This window comes from Podarcis erhardii, assembly GCF_964252035.2.
Source record: "Podarcis erhardii genome assembly, chromosome: Z".
NCBI lineage: Eukaryota > Metazoa > Chordata > Lepidosauria > Squamata > Lacertidae > Podarcis > Podarcis erhardii.
The window spans coordinates 2635518-2655002 of NC_138504.1; the positions used below are offsets into that span (position 1 = coordinate 2635518).

General features: G+C 42.1%; 1 protein-coding gene across 7 annotated transcripts in view; it reads left to right on the plus strand.

The window, feature by feature from the left end:
* The window catches only part of KLHL13 (kelch like family member 13), a 76323-nt gene that overhangs the window by 35241 nt on the left and 21597 nt on the right, over positions 1-19485 (plus strand). For 6 of the 7 annotated variants that reach the window (XM_081846756.1, XM_081846757.1, XM_081846759.1 and 3 more), the window contains 3 exons: positions 11718-11859; positions 16536-16668; positions 16880-17076. In XM_081846756.1, coding sequence (XP_081702882.1) covers positions 11718-11859; positions 16536-16668; positions 16880-17076 — 472 coding nt within the window. The remainder of the gene's footprint in view (positions 1-11717; positions 11860-16535; positions 16669-16879; positions 17077-19485) is intronic. The other variant, XM_081846760.1, reaches the window with a different exon arrangement.

Consider the following 19485-nt stretch of genomic DNA (forward strand, 5'->3'; position numbering starts at 1 on the left):
AAAGTCAGGGGGATTATAGATGATTAAAGGTCGCATGCCTGGAAACCTTGGCAGCTGGATTCCAGTGTCATAGTCCCTGTACTACCAAGGCAGCAGACCAGAAGATGGAGCTGGGAGTACTTTAAGCCAGCCCTGTTGTTCTTGGGCTCTATCAGGCTCTCTAATGAAGTGTCTTTCTCCCATCCCCCCCTCACACTAGCACATAGTTCGCATCTTGTGTAGTCCCTTGTGGGCAAATATTGTCCCTATCTTCCCAGTGTTACCTTGCAAACTGCTTTGCACTATGTCAGTTGAAAATCTAATGCTGTCATTCAAGCTAAGATAAAAATTGTTTTTCAGTAAATACGTGTTTTGGCATTGAGTAATGTACACTGAGTTTATTTTTATTTCTGGTTTTAGACATTTGTTCAGTCCCGTCCCCAAAGACCATGGCAAATCTTTGGAGTTAGAAGAGGATGAGCTGCTTCAGTACTGACTTTATTGCTGTGGTTTGAGATGTGCATGGTATAGTGCCATGAACTTTCTTGCTTCCCCTATTTAAGAGGTGCTGATGAGAAATAAGGCAGATTCTGTGACTTGAATAAAAATTAAGTGTCTCAGATGCCCCTGTTGAATAGAACAGCAAAGTATGTTAGGGTGATCAAAGGAAGAGTGGGTGCAAGATGACTAAAGGACTACTCTGTTGTGAACCTTTTTGAAGGCTGCTCTTCATGTCCCATCAGTGCTTGAGGTGTGATTGACAGGAATGCAGTGAGCCTTTTCTGTGACTGCATCTGGGTTATGGCACTTCCTACCCAGGAAAACTTTACTCTTGCCTCATCTCTGGTGGTTCTCCATCTCCTAGTTTAGATCTTCCCTTTTCAGCAAGTTTTTGGCTGGATTTTATACCTGTTCTTATCAGACCTGCACCTCATCTATAATTTTTGAGAGTACTAGATTCCAATCCAGTTATTTTCTTGAGATGGTTGAGTGCTTTTTAAATGGAAAGATTGAAAATTACCCAGTGCTGCTTCAGCAGGTTCACAGCAGAGGTGGTGGATATATACTGTATTGGCCCAAATATAAGCCGCACCCGAATATAAGCCACACCTTTAAAATTAAAAGGGGGGAAAGAAAAAAAGACAATACCTGAATATAAGCTGCTCCCTTAAAATTCAGCAAGCACTCACACCTATTCCATTTTACTGGATGTTTGTTTCAGCAGCGATATTGTAAAAGCCAATTTTTGTAACATTGTGACTTTAAGCTACACTTTAACTTTTCACAGTCAGAATTTGGAAAAAAAGTGAGGCTTACCATACTTTTCCGTGTATAAGACTAGGTTTTTGTTTTTTTTACTAAAAGATAATGTTAAAAAGGGGGGTAGTCTTATACAGAGGGGCAATCTCCCCCCATTTTATTAATTTTGAGTCCCCCAAAATAGGGGGCATCCTATACACAGGGGTGACTTATACACAGAAACATACGGTATATTCAGGCCAATACGGTAGTTGACGTGTGGATCTGGGTTTTTGAACTTCACATAACAACCAAAGGGAAAACTTGTACATAATCCTGATACAAAATGTGTAGAGCACCAGACACAGTCCTACCTCACACATTCCTTTCCGAGGAGATGTGTAGATGTGCTGCCAGTTGGAGTATCCACTACTGAGCTAGGTTGCCATATAGTCTGCCTTATATAAGGCAGTTTCCAATTCTGAAGGAAAAGCATTTTTGCTCTGCCTTCCCCATCCCATTGCTTTGCGTATCTCTTCTACCTCAGTATCCATGTATTACTGAGACAAAGAAAAATGGTAGGAGAGTAAAGGGCAACAGGTGGGCATTCCCTGCATGTGGGGTTGAGCTGAAGTCGCATGAGGACTGCAGTATGCTAGGCAGAGCTAGGGTTGCCATAAGTCTAGGATTTCCTGGACATTACCAGGATTTCAAGGGCAGAAGTGATGTCTGGGGGGAATTTCTGGAAGGTGGCAGTTTATCTTGGATCTTCAGCAAGTAAACCAAAACATTGCGTTCACTTCACGTTTTTGTTCATTTGGCTCAACAACTTTGGGGTTTGTCTAAAAAAAGTTCAATAACTTTCAGGGTGTCCTGGTTTTTACTTTTTGAGATATGACAACTGTATCAGAGCAGAGCAGAGCACTTTCTGTAGCATTCCATCTTGAGTTATGTGTCCACATTTTTCATCTGCGTGTTGAATTTTTCTGTGCCTGCAGTCACCTGATCTAAATTGCATTTTGGGAGCCTAGATTCATGTTTGCCTTCCTTTGAATCCTTAGGAATGAATGGGATATGTTGGAAGTAAAGTTTATGCATAAGCTGAAGGAAGTTGGTTGCTCACAGCAAAAACTTGCTTATGGCTGCTGTGCCATAAAAGCCTTGAACTTACCTGCACATGTACCGACTCAGTTTACATCTTGTTTGTTCTCTATCTTTTTATGTTGACCTGTTTCTCTTTCGTTCCTCCCACTGGAAACTGTTGTTGCTGCTGGACTGTGCTGGTCTCTTCGATTTTAGCACATGAACATGAGCATTCTGGAGGCAGAGAGATTGTGACCCAAGAGGCAGTAAGGAGGAGGTGTGCTGGCCAGCCAAATAGCTGTCCCCAGTCTGCCTGTGACAAGGTTAAAAGAACAGAGTTCTGATCAGTTAGCTCTGCAGGCAAGTGCTGTGCTGTAATTGTTCTTGGGTTTAGCGCAAGCCCTATTTCCTGCCTGGGACTGTGAGTCATCCTCATTTTTCAGGGAGAGAAGTGCAGCAAATGCCCAATTAAGAAAGTGGCTTAGGAAATGCTGATATGAACTTTTCCCCAGTGTAGTCTTGTTGGCCTCTCTCCTATCCTATCAAGGCACTTGAAAGAAGCATTGACTTTTGTCAGTTATTTTAAAAAGAGCCTTTATTTTAATTTGTCATAGTTGAAATGCAATAATCAATCACTAGTAGAATTGCATTCTCTCCTGTTCAGAGTTATTTTTCTATAGTAAACCATTACTATTATTCGGTTTTGAGAAGGATTAACTGTAGCTTGTGTGTGTGCGTATCTGTCTTTGTCTGCTTGTTCCTTATAGGGTTTCTGCCTACTTTGGTCACACAGTGTGAAGCTAAAAATTACATCAGCCTTTTTGTCTTAATTAAGTTACTTGCAGCCTAACCCTCCAATTTACTTCACCAGCAAACAAATGTTTACCGTGCACCAAATGCTGTATTTTAGATTCAGTGTTTGAGTTGTAGACAGATGTTCTTGTAGGCTTGAGGGAGGCAGAGCTATTTGAAAGCACAGTTCATAGACTGAAGAAGCCGCCTTTCAAAAAAATCCAACTGAGTTACTGCCCAATCTGCCAATGCATCTAGTCATTTATGCCCTAAAATGGGGAGGATTCAACATCTCATTTTGTAAAGATTCTCTACTCTGCTACCTTGAGATAATTCAAACATGCCACATGTAACCTCTCTAGTAGCAGTTTGCAAACAAAAAAACCCACAAAAACAAAAACAAACAAAAACAGTAGCCAATGCGGCACTCTCCAGATCCCATCAACCCCAGGCAGTAGAGGGTGGTGGTCACATGACTACTAACGCAAGAAGGGTATTGTGCTATAGCATACCTGGCAATGTGGAAGAGCTCAGTGTCCATCTACTATCCCAGATGTGTGATAGATGCACCTGTCCTTCCTCCAGCAACCGATCCAATCCAGACAACAGCATGTCACAAGCAAAACAGACATGTCTGTCAATTGCCCACACTTTTGAAAAGGATTAACATGCCATCATTCTACCTCCTCTGCCTCATTCAGAAATGTACTTTCCCTTTTGCATCTACAGTATATGAATTTCTTGATTCTAGGTTGGTTTTGAATTTTGCAGCTAGAATTGCTGGTTGTGTGCTTTTACTAAATAGCTGTTGTTGATGGATTTCCTTATAAAACAATTGACTGAAATTCATTGGTCTTTACAGATCAAGTGGGATTTTTTGCTGCCCATGTATAAGGAGCACTGTCAATGAAATTCCTTAAATGAGACTACTGTACTTTTATTTTCCTGAGGTGAGGAAGGGGGTCTGTAAGTTCACAGAAGCGATTCTTGCACAATGCCTCCTGGTGCACTTGTGTGCCCACAGTTTACCCTTTTCTCTTTCTACTTGGCCTTTGCCAGCCTGCTACCCTCTAGATCAGAGGTTTCCAAGCTCTGTGTTGCGACACGTTAGTGTGTTGGCGTGTTGTGCGAATGTTGCCATCGCTTTTCCCGGGGCTGGAAAGGGGTTAGTTTAACCTCTGGTTTGCTAGTAAAACTGAATTACTGTGTTACGAAACGATTCATGTCTAAAAAGGGTGTCAACAACATGAAAAGTTAGGAAAGTTCTGCTCTAGAAGCTTTGGACTACAAAAATCAGCCCCAGCTAGAACAGCTGTGCTAGTCTAGGGCTGATGCTGTTCTACATAGATACGTAGCTATAGACTTGTGATAAGATGAATGTGTTTAGTGTGCTGCACCCGTAATTACTGTAAGACTTGACTACATTGCAGTAGCTTGTGATCATAAAAGTTGTTCTAATAATACTTGAAATTTGATTCTTCAACCTGCTTCCTAGTTGGTTTTACAAAAATGAGGGAGCTGTTCGGCATACTAGTCTCTCTGCCCCCACAGCTTCTGGATCTGCTGTAGAAGAGGCATTTGTGGGCAGATAATCTTGTTACGCATCACTGACTCCAGAACAAGTTTTGTACAACAAAGCAAATAAATGTCCAAATGCTTAATTTGTGCATGTTTTCAGAATTCATTAAAAAACAGAAAGTATTAGTGAAGTTTGCCCAGGCATAACAAGAGAATCCATGGCATAGGAACATGTGAGTTAGAACATCTTGGTGGCTTTGCAGCTAGAAATTGTTTATTATTTGTTTCTGGGCCCAGTTCAAGGTACCCACATTAGTGTTTAAAGCACTAAATTACTTGGGCTCCAAATATCTGAAATACCACCTCCTCCTCTACAGGCCCTCTTACGTGATGAAATAAACAGAGGGAACCCTCTTGGAAATTCTACAACCCTCAGAAGTTTGTGTATGTGTGTGATAGCCTGGGAGAGGACATTCACTATGGCAACCCCTAATTTTGTGGAATTCCCTCTGCACAAAGGTGTGTCTGGCCCCTTCATTACACAGCTTTCATTGTAAGCTGAAGAGATGCCTCTTTATGCTTACCTACGGTGTCAGAGATCTGTATTTTAGGACCTACCCTATTCTCTTATTTGCAATCTGTTTTAATTGTTTTTGGGATTGTATTCTTGTAACCCACCCTGGATCCTCATTGTGAAAGTGGGTAAGAAATGGAAGAATAAAGTATGATGATGATAGAACAGAACGAACGAACAAACAAACAAACAAACAAACAAACAAACAAACCTCTAAGATGAGTGGTGATTCAAACTAGAAGGTACAAATCACAGATTTTAAAAATTATTTTGATATGAAATTATTTGGGTCAGACAAGGTTGATGGTTTTTTTTTTTTTACATTCATACCTCGCGTTACGTTTGCTTCACGTTGCAGCTTTTCAGGTTACGAATGTGGCAAACCTGGAAGTGATTGCTTCTGGGTTCACTGCACATGCAGAAGTGATCTGCATGCTTCGCGCACACACAGTAGCAGTGCTCTACTTACGGACTTTTCGGGGTACCCTGAAATGGATTGTGTTCGTAAGTAGTGGTACCACTGTATTGCCTTGTTGAATTAAAATAGCTCCTCTCCTCTCCTACTTCATCGAGCAGCAGTACAAGCACAATTGGTTTTTAATTTTAAATGGCGATTTGACACTTCTCTCTCCCAAACCATTAGCACGAGTCTTCATGGCATGTGATAGTGGGGGCTGTAGTCCGCGATCGTATGTACCATAATACATTTAATAAACTTTAAGGTGCCCAGTAATTTTGCTTTGCTTCAAAAGACTTACAGTGTTTCTACTCTGGACATTTAAATTCTGTCACTTTTTTATTTCACCTCACAACTAAGTCAACCATCAACCATTCAGAAGGTACTGAGCTTGAGTGTCATGGAGGGTGAGGTGTGCATCAACTAGGAATTTTGCAGGAATCCAGTCTTTGCGAACTCTTACACAAAACAACCTGATCTGAATCAGGCTGATCTAGGGATCAGAAGACAGCTCTGCGCTACTTTCAGTGCTGCAGCATAATTCTCAGCCGTTTAAATATACCAAGCATGCATTAAATACTACCTCTGAAAGAGAATACATCTTTTAAATGTGTATTAAAATATTTATTTGAGGAGGATTTTTCTCTTTAAAATGCACAGATTATTCTGCCATGCTGCATCTGTACTCCTTGTCCAAAAGTGTAGGTGGCATGTTTCTTTTTCGTACTTTTTACATAGCTGAGGCATGCATCCGCAAATTTAGGCACTGAACCCGTTTGCCTAATTTGCATTTTAGACTGAGCCACCCAAGTCCTACTTAGCTCTGTGTTCAAGGCTCATGGTTTTACTATCAAAGATTGTGGGGGGGGGACCAGGGGGGGACCTTTTAAATAGGTATATAACTTGTATAATTCTATTAAAAGTATTTTCTTTCCTTTTGTCACTCTGTGTTACCACAAACTGAACTCCAGTCTTCTCTGCTTATTGTTCGAGCTTTTCATCTTCATGAGATATGGAAAAGCCAGGGCTGTATAGGAATGGTGTCCAATAGGGAACCACCTCTACTTTAAACCCTAACAGGATAAGAGATTATCAAATGTTAAAAGCTATGATTGCCCAATGAATAGAGAGAAAAAGGTGTGCCTACACTTCCATATGACCAAGGGGGGGCCTTAAACCTTGCCTTCTTGCCAACAGTCTTCCATGCATGTGATGAAATGAGGGGTGTATCAAAAGTAGTTGGTGATATGGCGTGTTCAGGGTATGAATGTGTGTTGGGGGGGGGTATTTTGTTTTTTAAAAAATACAGACCGAGGTGCATGTTGGGGCCTAGCAGACTTCTTCCCACCTCATTACATATTGTTCATCTGCAGCTGTTGTGAATTGTCCTAGCTACACATCTTTATATTACGTTTGCATTTTGCAGACTTTTATGTTGATTAAAAATCCAACTGGCTGCTCTCCCCCCCCCCATTTTAATGTAATGACATCTATTGATCAGAGCAGTAGAATTAATTAGAAAGTGAATGAGCGCCCCTCTTTTTTGGAATTCCTAGTTCTGATATAATATGCACACTAGGAAACACTGATAAATATTTTTAAATTATTCATTTACCTAATGAATTGTAATATTTGTCATGTCAGCATTAATGAGCAGAAATAAAATACATTTGTTAACAGTACCTAATTTGCACCTCAGAAAACATGCTAATAAACCCACAGAAAGTGCATGCAAAGTTGACCTAATTGGATAGCCTAGCTGGAGGGAAATGACTTTTTTAAAAAAAGAATTCTAATTCTTTGATTTGTGGCCATTGAGGTATGAGTTGCTGGTAACTGATCACCTGCTGGTTAGTTTTATTTGTCCTGATAACTTGCAGCTGATGATAAAGTGGAGGATGTGTTTCAGTTTTGGAATGTAAAAAATAAAATCTGAATGCCTAGCTCGCAGTTGGAACCGCATTTTACTGATGATGTTAAATTCTTATGAAGAGAGAAAATTCTCTACCACTGGCTTTGGTCTAAGATTTTGGAGGCACTGCTCCAAGGGAAGAAAGCATACGTCTATATCCTAACAGCCAATATTTTTACACACAGAGACAGGCAATGAGGTTATTTCCATCACATAAGGTTCACAGCCTTATGTAAGGATGCTCCCAGTGCCCTGCAAGAGAGATTTCTTCCTCTGCTTCATGCACTTCTGTTGAAGTGCCTGTTCTGATGTTGCTCTCCTCCTACCTCCTTTTCTGTGCCGTGTACGAAGCATGCTTCATCCACAGCTTGATAAATTGGAGGTGGTTCTGATATGCTAAGCTTGATTTGGCACATTGAAGCCTCTTCCCCGCTGCAGAGAGAGAAGTTCCACACATGGGTAGACTCAGAATGTGAGGGTTGGCTCCTCTTGGCAAGTAGAATTTGTCTCAGTGGCTTCCTGGCATCTTTATCCATGCCATTAAAATCCCTCTTTCTTTTCCACTGTTCGAAATTGTGTTGTCGGAATGACTGCAATGGGGCAGGGGGGGTTGCTTTACTCTAAAGCTGCCTTTTAAGTCCGAGGTATAATTTTGGATTAGTGGGCCTGCCAACTATCCACAATTTTTCTAGGCTAGTTCAGGTTCTGAGGGCTTCCGTGTTTTAGGTTCCTCCTGGCAGATCTGGCAATTCAGTGTCAGAAAAACTTTATTTTGAAGGTGCTCCCACACATCAGGGATGCCCTGCACACAGGAAGTTAGGATCATGAGGAGAAGGTTAGTACTACAGCTTCCTTTTTCCAGACCATGCTAGTCTTGCAGTTGTGTGGGGTGGAAACTTTCCCCCAGTGTTTTTATTTTCCTTCGGGCGGGGGGAGGGGGAGTCCCCATTTAATTAGTAACGTGAATAGATGGCAATTGCAACAACATTAGGCAAACATGGCACAGGTTTCAAAGTTTTTATTTTTGATTACCAAATACCCTGACCGAACCCAAAGGGTGCTCATCAATGGTTCCTCTTCATCCTGGAGAAGAGTGACTAGTGGGGTGCCACAGGGTTCTGTCTTGGGCCCCGTCTTATTCAACATCTTTATCAACGACTTGGATGATGGACTCAAGGGCATCCTGATCAAATTTGCAGATGACACCAAACTGGGAGGGGTGGCTAACACCCCAGAGGACAGGATCACACTTCAAAACGACCTTGACAGATTAGAGAACTGGGCCAAAACAAACAAGATGAATTTTAATAGGGAGAAATGTAAAGTATTGCACTTGGGCAAAAAAAATGAGAGGCACAAATACAAGATGGGTGACACCTGGCTTGAGAGCAGTACATGTGAAAAGGATCTAGGAGTCTTGGTTGACCACAAACTTGACATGAGCCAACAGTGTGACGCGGCAGGTAAAAAAGCCAATGCAATTCTGGGCTGCATCAATAGGAGTATAGCATCTAGATCAAGGGAAGTAATAGTGCCACTGTATTCTGCTCTGGTCAGACCTCACCTGGAGTACTGTGTCCAGTTCTGGGCACCACAGTTCAAGAAGGACCCTGACAAACTGGAACGGGTCCAGAGGAGGGCAACCAAAATGGTCAAAGGCCTGGAAACGATGCCTTATGAGGAACGGCTAAGGGAGCTGGGCATGTTTAGCCTGGAGAAGAGGAGGTTAAGGGGTGATATGATAGCCATGTTCAAATATATAAAAGGATGTCACATAGAGGAGGAAGAAAGGTTGTTTTCTGTTGCTCCAGAAAAGCGGACACGGAGCAATGGTTCCAAACTACAAGAAAAAAGATTCCACCTAAACATTAGGAGGAACTTCCTGACAGTGAGAGCTGTTCGACAGTGGAATTTGCTGCCAAGGAGTGTGGTGGAGTCTCCTCCTTTGGAGGTCTTTAAGCAGAGGCTTGACAACCATATGTCAGGAGTGCTCTGATGGTGTTTCCTGCTTGGCAGGGGGTTGGACTCGATGGCCCTTGTGGTCTCTTCCAACTCTATGATTCTATGATTCTACATGTAAAATAGACAAATTGCTCTTGAGGGCATCAGAAATATTTCCAGAGCAAACTGGAAAAAAATCCAGTGCATATTACTTTTAATTTGCTGAGGAATTTTCTTGCAGGATTTCTAGAATCAGTGTTCTAGAAATTGAACAATACTGCTGAAAGGCTGCAGTTCAACCAAAGATGCATCACATGTGACTGCTGGTTGGGTGTTCAGCACCTAATTGAGTCACTGCTGGGGTCTTCTATCAAAGTTAAGCTAGTTGCTCCCATTCTTCCCCCACCTCCAGTCTTAAGTTCTTGTGCAAACAGTTTTTAATATGGATATAACTTTTTCTGTCTGATATTGTCTACTTGCTGCTTCTATGAAAGGCAAAACTGGAGTAGCTTAATAATGTACAGGGAGGTTATGGACTTTGAAGATATTTTTAATAGGAATTGTTCTCCGCCAGTATGTTAATGCCTGCTTTCTTATACTTGTCACACTTATTTCCTGGCATGGAATACAGGGAAGGAGGCAAATCCTTAGATTAGGGTTGTGTAAATGTTTTATGCAATTAATCAAAATGTGACTAGAGATTTTCCACCCAGGTTGCTTCTGAATTGTTAATTGTAATTAACAGAATTGTGTGCTAAAAGAAGCACCACTTTCCACCTGTCCCCATGTACAGATAAATGATGGGCTTGCTAAATACGGTCTGTATTTCTGTAGTGTGCGTTCTATGTATTTCACACCCATGTTTTGAACCTGTGTTCACTGTTTGGTCCAAGTTACTTGTTTAGTATTTCTTAAGGTTGATCCCTCTCTGAACTATCCATGGTTTTGACTAACCCCTGAAAAATTCTCACGTTTCAGAAATGGCTTTAAATAGATGTGGTCTCACTGACTCAAAGCAAGAAATGAATGTTTACAAGAATTCCGTAAAAATGTTAATATACAAATTGATATATGAATTGGAATTATTCAGTGCAGGTACAAAAAGGATTTAAAATCCACTTGCATCTTTGGGCAGTTAAAGTAATTTCTGAAACTTATTTGGAGGCCAATGTTTTTATCTGCATATTGACAGTCTTCAGATAACTTCTCAGTAAGAATGGCAGTTGTGCTTCAGACATGTTATGAAACTGCCCTATATAAGGGGGTGCCAACTTGCATGGTTTTCCACTTGGGCATTAATGGTTATACAGGTTATGGAGAGCTTTCTTCCTCCTAAAGCCCCATGGTCTACCTTCCAACAGTAAATAAACTTTCTTTAGACACCTCCTAAGTACACAAAGGGGACGCGGGTGGCGCTGTGGGTTAAACCACAGAGCCTAGGACTTGCCGATCAGAAGGTCGGCGGTTCGAATCCCTGTGACGGGGTGAGCTCCCGTTGCTCAGTCCCTGCTCCTGCCAACCTAGCAGTTCAAAAGCACGTCAAAGTGCAAGTAGATAAATAAGTACCGCTCCAGCGGGAAGGTAAATGGCGTTTCTGGCTCGCTGTTCTGGTTCGCCAGAAGCGGCTTAGTCATGCTGGCCACGTGACCCGGAAGCTGTACGCCGGCTCCCTCAACCAATAAAGCGAGATGAGCGCCACAATCCCAGAGTTGGACATGACTGGACCTAATGGTCAGGGGTCCCTTTACCTTTACAAGTACACAAAGGGTGTATTTTTGTTAAAGAAAGGTTGCCAGAGCCTGATGCAGTTACAGCTTTTAATGTCTTGGCAGTGATTCAGTAATTTTAGACTCTGGACTTAATGGTTTTACGAGGTTCTTCCCCAGCATTTTAGATGGCAGTATGTAATCTCTTACTTCAGGATTGGTAAGCCAACTGTGCTGCGTTTGAAGGCTCTCCTACTCATTCTGCTGAGCATGGTCCTGGACTTGTACCCCACGAATCCTACTCTGCCAGCACCACCACAGCCGGCAGCAAAACCTAGCATGAAAATTAAAAAAAAAGTCATGACACATTTGAACACTTAACATTTGTCTAGCAGGAATCTGATCCAGTTCTCATTTTAGATCCTCCCACAAGTCTCTGGCTTGACATACCATTCATGTGGCAGAATGAAAAGCAGGCTTTGGATTAAGGTTGCTTCCTTCTGCTCTGCATTTTAGATCTCTGGTTGAAGAGGAAGACCCTCACATGAAAGTATCCATTGGGAGCAGCGATATGGGTGTGTCTGCCCATCTACAATCATCAAAGGCAGGAACCACAAGATTTTTCACCAGCAACACTCATAGTTCTGTAGTACTCCAGGTAAGTTGACACCATGATCTGAACAGCCATATCATCCTTTTGAGAGTTCCTTTTATTTCACGGGTGCTTCTCTGACAAGTTCTTATTGAGGTTGAATGCCTTATCTCTCTGTTGGTGTGCTTTGCCAGTGCCATTGCAGCCATTTGTAATTAAGTACAGTACCTTGGGTTGAAGTTGCTTCAGGTTGAGCGCTTTCGGGTTGCGCTCTGCGGTGACCCAGAAATAACGGAACACATTACTTCAGGGTTTCGCCGCTCACACATGCACAGACGGTCAAAACGATGTCACGCGCATGCGTGGAAGCAGCCAATCGCGACCCATGCACGTGCAGACGCGCAGACGCGGGTTGCGTTCGCTTCAGGATGCGAACGGGGCTCTGGAACGGATCCCGTTCGTATCCAGAAGTACCACTGTACATAGTTGTATGTTTGTTGCATTTATGTAACCCTAATAAAAATTATTATTATTATTATTATTATTATTATTATTATTATTATTATACCCAAGGTGATACTTAAAAGTAGTAAAAACAAACAAATGGTATTAAATACGAAAGAAGTGAGTTCCTCACCAACCCATGGTCTGCTTGGGAGCTTGAAGGTATGTGCTCCTAACCAGGGCTTCTCCTCTTCTGCCTTCCTACAGGGCATACAAATCTTAAGTAGCCGCATGGAAACAGGGAGGTGCCAATTCCTGCCCCAACGGTTCTCTCAGACTAGTGGTGGTCTCTACAGTAGCTGATGATATATGCTTCTCCTCTTCTGCCTTCCTTAGGGCACATGGGTACCTGTTACTTGTTAGCTTCTGAAATTTCTTCTCTCCCTCTTCTGCCAATTAAACATTCTGATCAGATTAGCAGCAGCAACAGGAAACCTGACCTTTTGCTAGAATTAAAGGAGACAACAGTGTGTGTTTGACATTGTGCGAGCAGAGAGAGCCATTTCCCCAAGAATCACACATGGATGCCTTCCAGGGAATCTGCCAGGGGAAGCGGTCTCTCAGTGTTAATATTTCGCTCCTACTACCTTTTTGTTCCCTTGGCTCAGAGCATGTTTCGATGGGCAATTCAATTTCATTATCCATCAGTGCACTGTGCTGGAGTCCAGACACATCCTGTGACCATGGTTATAGTAACCATCTGCTGCTGTTACTGTGTGGTCTTTGACTTGCATTTCAAATAACTGTGAAATGAGGCTAAATCCCACACCTTGGATAGGTCGCATTGCTCTCTCATTGATTTAATGGAGGAAGAGAGTTAGTATAGGGATGGAAATATGCCTGTGTTCTGGGAACTTGCTCCAGCTGAATGTTCGCATTGTGTTCTGCTGATTTTTGTATTAGAAATGGAATGTTGCAGGTATAGCCAAAAGCTTTCGTGAGGCATGTGTGGTTCTCAGACAGCCTAAAACAGAATGAAAAGAATTTATTTATTTTATTGAATTGGTATACCGCTGTTCATCCGAAGATTGTATTTGCTTGTATTTGTAAAAATACAAATGAGAATGCAGAATACATAATAAAACAAAAAACAAAACAATAACCCCTCCTACCACAAGAATCCCTTAATGTGCATGCATACTAGATTGGGGCTGAATAAGACTCTTCCTCCTACCTTTCTCCACTCCCTCACATAGAGGCCCTAGAGGAAATGATGATGGTTTGGGGCAGTTCAGGGAAGTAAGTTGCAGAAGGAGCTCCTAGTGTTTAGGAGAAATTGGCAGGTATGGGGGAGAGAAAGAGAATGGAATAGCAGTGCCAGCATCTATCATTGATATAGCACTTTTGTTGTTGTTTAGTCATTTAGTCGTGTCCGACTCTTCGTGACCTCATGGACCGGAGCACGCCAGGCACTCCTGTCTTCCACTGCCTCCCGCAGTTTTTAGCACTTTAGAGCGCTCAAAATACTTCACGTGCATCTCTCAGTAATTGTTAATGGCAGCCTAGTGGGTGGGTTTGCATTATTATTTCCCTCACATTGAAGATAGGTAAGATGAGGCTAAGAGAGAATGGCCTGCTTGAGTCTTTTCTAGTGAGTTCATGGTGAAAGTGGGTTTTAGACCAGGGGTTTTCTGTTCATAGCTTGGATTTGTAACACACATACCACCAGAGCTAGAAGATGTCTCTCTTGTCCAACCTTGGATTATCATAAGTTGTGGACCTGTAGAGTGGACTTGGAAAGTGCTGTTGGGCTCACATTCTGCTAGGGACCAAAATAAGTCTTCCTAATTATATGAAGAAATTGAGTTTGTGCCCTGTGTAAGCATGTCTGCATTCTGGCAACTTGTTCCAACCTGAATCCTTTTCTTAGCGGGGGAACAATTCTGCAGCATCTTCAATTTTACTTTGCAACTAGCGAAACCATTTCCCCACCCTAGTCTCCTTCAAATCAACAGCTTTTGAGTAAAAGCTAATTCTAAGGGACTGAGTACCAGGGACATTCCTTCGGGTTGCAGTGATTATCAAATAGTGTGGGGCAAGTGAGACTTCTGGAGGAAATATAGCTAACTAGTGATTGATTGGCAGAAATAATTATGTGGTGATTGGTGATAGCCAAGACATAAATCTTGGTTGTCATGCCTTCTGTTTCGAGAGAGGAAAATAAGGGATTAAGTTCACATTTACTGAAGAAAGCTGTTCGTCACAGTGGAGACAAGAGGTTTTTGGATGTGGGAAATGTCTTAGAGCATGGGTAGACAAACTAAGGTCCGGGGGCCGAATCCGTCCCAATCACCTTCTAAATCTGGTCCGTGGATGGTCCGGGAATCAGCATGTTTTTACATGAGTAGAATGTGTCCTTTTATTTAAAATGCATCTCTGGGTTATTTGTGAGGCATAGGAATTCGTTCATTTCCCCCCCAAAATATAGTCCAGCCCCCTGCTGAAAAAGTTTGCTGGCTCCTGTCTTAGAGTGAGGAACTGCCAGACACCACATAATAGCCCTCAAGGCTAGCCCTCAGGGCATCAAGTCAGCGAAACCTCACTTTCAGCTACTTCTGAGATTGGGATGAATTACCCAAATTGTAATCTGTCTGCCTGTTAATTTTCACCTGGAACATGAATTGAATGTTGGCATTAGAAGAGACATTAATTAACATTAACAAACAGACTGAAAAAATAATACAAAAAGTATATCTATTTGAGATTAAGAAAGTTAACAAACGGATAAGGTTGCTCTGCTGGTTAAGAATCGTTACCTTATATTACTTTTAACTCTGTCATTTCTGTGGGCTGCTGGTGGCAGAAGACAAACTACATTCCTGAGCATGGGAAAGCATTTTTCTCTTAAAGAGAGAAGCTTTTCAAGGCCCAGACTGTTAAGGTGGAAACTAACAGAACCCAATACGGCAAAGATTGTTAGTGTGATTTGGCAATTATTGAATGAGCAACTCAAAGCTGAGATGCATAAAATGGTGAATGGAAATGGATCAGAGAAAGATCAGACCAAAGAAAACACAGGATCTTTGGAAAAAATACTGATTAAGATCTGCTGGGACATGAGAGTGGAATGGTAGTAGATGATGGAATGGAGAAGACCTCCACACAGTTGCTTGGAGGAGTGAAACAGGCAAAAGACAGAGTTGTGATGCTGGGGAGCAGAACGAAACCATGGACAGAAACATTAAGAAACATCCTGATATGGCAGAGATAGAGCTGAGAGAGAAAGGATCCTGTGTGCAAGTTGGAGTGAATTCAGAGGAAAATGGCATCCGGCGTTCCTTATGGAAAAAGAGTGGAAGAAGCAGAAATGGAAGGAACTTTATTTCCAAATTAGGGTGGGAAATCATGGCCAGCAGGAAATGGGATTGGAAGATATGGAACTGGGTACTATTTAATGAATATACAACAAGTAAATAGCTATGGATTATTATTCTAATAATGGATAAAAGAATTTATTGGAGATATAACTGTTATATGGGGCTGGGGGAAGGCTGTTCTTGACATTTAGCGATAGTAACAATTGAAGAGCTCCTTTTGGACGACTTGTGTGGAAAGGAAAATGAATGGACTTGAGATGCCTGGGGTTGAAGATTGGGAAAAGGCCACCTAGCAGATTGAGGAACAGCTGGATATTATCCTGGAACACAGCTGGATATCATCCTATGTGTGTGTGCGCGCACACACACACACACATTTGACAGACTGAGAACTGGAAGTTCTATTTATTTCTTTAACTGTTCTCTCTCTCTCTCTCTCTCTCTCTCTCTCTCTCACACACACACATGATCTTTATTTCTTGTGCTTTCTTTTTCTCCTATCCACCTTACATTGGCTTATGCTTGCCTTTCCTTTTTGAGGTCCTCTACTCTGGGTATTGCACAGGAAGGTAATGGATAGAAGGTGAAAGACCCTGTGTGAGAGTCAGGGAAGTGAAGGTCTCCCAGGGTGGGAGGCTGGGAGAAGAAAGGAAACCGTCTAGGTGAGAACTGGGAGGGTTCATCCCCTTTTCATGTGAGACAGGGGTAAGGATCTACCCCAATAGAGGACTTTGTATTTTTCTCTCTCTTTTTTGTTGATTTTATAAATATTTAGATTAAAAAAATAAAATAGATTAAAGTAAAAAAGAAAATAGTGTGGGACTTATTTGAACCATTGTAGAGTGGTTTTTCTATTTTGCAGCCCAGAGAGCTCGTTCTTGCAGCTGGGTGGAGCTGTTGATGCCATATTTTCTCTTGTAGGGTTTTGACCAGCTGCGAATAGAAGGTTTGCTTTGTGATGTGACACTTGTGCCAGGCGATGGTGACGAAGTGTTTCCTGTTCATAGGGCAATGATGGCATCTGCTAGTGATTACTTCAAGGCCATGTTCACAGGTACAGTGGATAGCAGTGATAAGGTGCATTCTGCATTTTAAAAAAAGTTCTGCCACGTAAGTGTGTGTTTGGCATGAATTATTCTTGTGGTGTGTGTTTATCCCGTCCAGCTAATGGTTATGTGTGAAGTGGCTTTGTCTCTGGAACAAGAAATTTTATAGGGGAAGTTCTTTCAAGCTTTAACTATATCTTATCTAAATTTTGTTCTCAGGTGGGATGAAAGAACAAGACTTAATGTGCATTAAGCTCCATGGCGTGAACAAAATAGGTTTAAAGAAGATCATTGATTTTATTTATACTGCAAAACTTTCTCTCAACATGGACAATCTTCAGGATACTCTAGAAGCTGCCAGCTTTTTACAGATATTGCCTGTGTTGGACTTCTGTAAAGTTTTTCTTATATCTGGGGTAAGATATCTTAGGTTATTGCTCGGTTTGCCTCTTTCTTATTTTCTCTGTTAAAATCACAGTAAGTTTGTCAGCCTGGAAGATTGATACAGTTGGGACCAACGCAGGAAATTCAGTAGTTCTGTAGCACCCCTGATATGTGGCCTTGATTTAAAAACTTACAGCAAATGAGAGTTCACCACCTTTCAAGCTCTTGAGGAACAAAAACCTATAACCTGCCCCTTAAATTAAAGCACAATTCCATCAGGTAATGATTTGCCTTTCATAGAGAGATGGATGAGAGCAGGTTTTCCACGAGTATCGTGTGAAACGTATTGATGCCCAGTAATTTGCCTCATGCTTTTATCGTTCAGGATTCCAACCCTTGGGGCTTTGCTGTATTGTTGGGATGGCTGAGTGTTTAAGGCATTTGTCAGGATTTCAGCTGAGAGAGATCTGAAAGTCCAGGTTGTGAAATGTCCTCTTGTGCCAAGACAGGCATTTTCTATGTCTGGAACAGCTGGGGTTTGTCACACTGAGAGGTGCTATGCAGGTTTTGTGTCTCCTGTTGTTTGGGTGAGAGCATCTTGCACTTACGTAAGGTCCTTTATCTCTGATTTAGTTGCACATGGGCCCAGAGTCCTCATTACTATTAAATGAGTTGTGCTTAAAAAGCCAGTGACTTCTGTGCCATTTTGCATATTGCTTGCAAAGTGCCCTGGGAGATGGGGTGTGTGTGGAATGACATTGACTTAATGTGCAACTATTAAAAAATGGCACTCATGGATTTTTAAGACATGCGTCTTAGAATCAATGTGAGAGAAAGCAGGCTGTTTCAAATGGCCCCAAAGCTGTATAAGGAGAAAAAGGATTGTGAAGCACTTTTCGTGCTGAGGGTTATATGATCTTCTGTTAAGAGTTATGTAATCCTAGATCCTGCATTGTATCCAGTGCTAGTTCTACTCAGAGTAGACTTACTCAGTCTAATGGACACAACTAACTTAGGTTACCTATACTAACTGGGTGGAACTTAATGTGTTTAAGTCCTCAAATTTCCCATTAGAGGTCAGTCACTTAGGATTCCAATTCTGAAGGCAGTCTGAAATCTCAGATGAAGAAAACGAAATATAAATATGGTCGCCTGGACAGTGGGGTCCAGAGGACAGCCAAGAGGTAAAGAACAAACCACACATTTTATCCCTGGGTTTAGCAGTGAGGATACAGGATTATCTGTGCTTTGGTTACACTTGCAAGCCCATTAACTGCTGGCATCTCTTCCTTTTTCATTTCTGTTACTGCCACTTCAATTTCTTTCTCAAAATTTCCCAACTGCAGCTCTGTTTATATGGGACTGCTGTCATTAGTTATCCTATCTCTCTAGCTCTTCATTTTAGCTGCAGTTGCTGTATCTGATGCTCTTTGCCACCCTTCCCTGTGCGTCTAAGCTCTGCAGCAGAGAGGGTTCTGCCACGTTACAGGAAAAACTATATTCAATTTTCTTTTCCCCCTCTTTGCTAGTTCTTCAGTAATAACAGAATGAAGGCCCTAAATTTGCAAAAGGTTGCAGCCCCCTCCCAAAGAGTATTTGGACCCATGGGTAGGGGAGTTCTGTGATCACCCTCTCTCTGGCCTTCTAGGTTTCTTGGCAATAAATAGGGATGGGAGGACGTTGCTTCTCTCCTTGGACTCAAAGCACATGCTGGAGTTTTCACCCATTTTTCACCTTTGCTGGCTAGCCTGCCTGCATCTGTAGAAATCTCCAGGAGAGTGAAAGCTTTGTGTCCTCTGGCTGGCAGAATTGACAGTAGTAGTAGCAGTAGTAGTAGTAGTAAAGCTTTGGGAAGAAGAGTAAGGGGTGCAGAGACATGGGTGGAGGACGTAGGATGCAGCAACCTGTAGCAGAGCAAAGAGTGCAGAGATGCCTATGGGTAGAAGTAGCCTGGGGTGCAGAAAAGAGAGCTCTGTGTTTGAAGAGAAGAGATGCTCAGAAGGAGAGCTAACAAAGATGGAGGCAACGCTGTGCATAGTGTTCAGTGGGGTGCAGAGAGAGGGGAAAGTTAATGGAGAATAAGTTAAACAGGAGGAGTTAACATGCCACACTTAGTGGCTTAGTGCCCACCTGAGTGACTCAGAATGGCTTTCAGTGATTTGGGTGGTGCCCTCCTGTCCTTTGCTGGGTTTTTGTTTGGGGTGTTGTGATCAGTTCTAGCAGTGCTGAACTGCTCCATCATCCTCTCATGGAATAATTACTTATCCGTTCAGCTCATGTTTTTCTGTATAAAGCAGTGGTGTGAAACATCATTTCACCAACTCTTGGGATGTTAAAATCCCTTTAAAAATGATTGTCCTCCAAACAGCCAATCATGAAAGGTTGCTCATCCTCTTCTTAGTTTTAAAAGCAGGCTGCTGAGGTTGAGTGCCTTCCCCCAG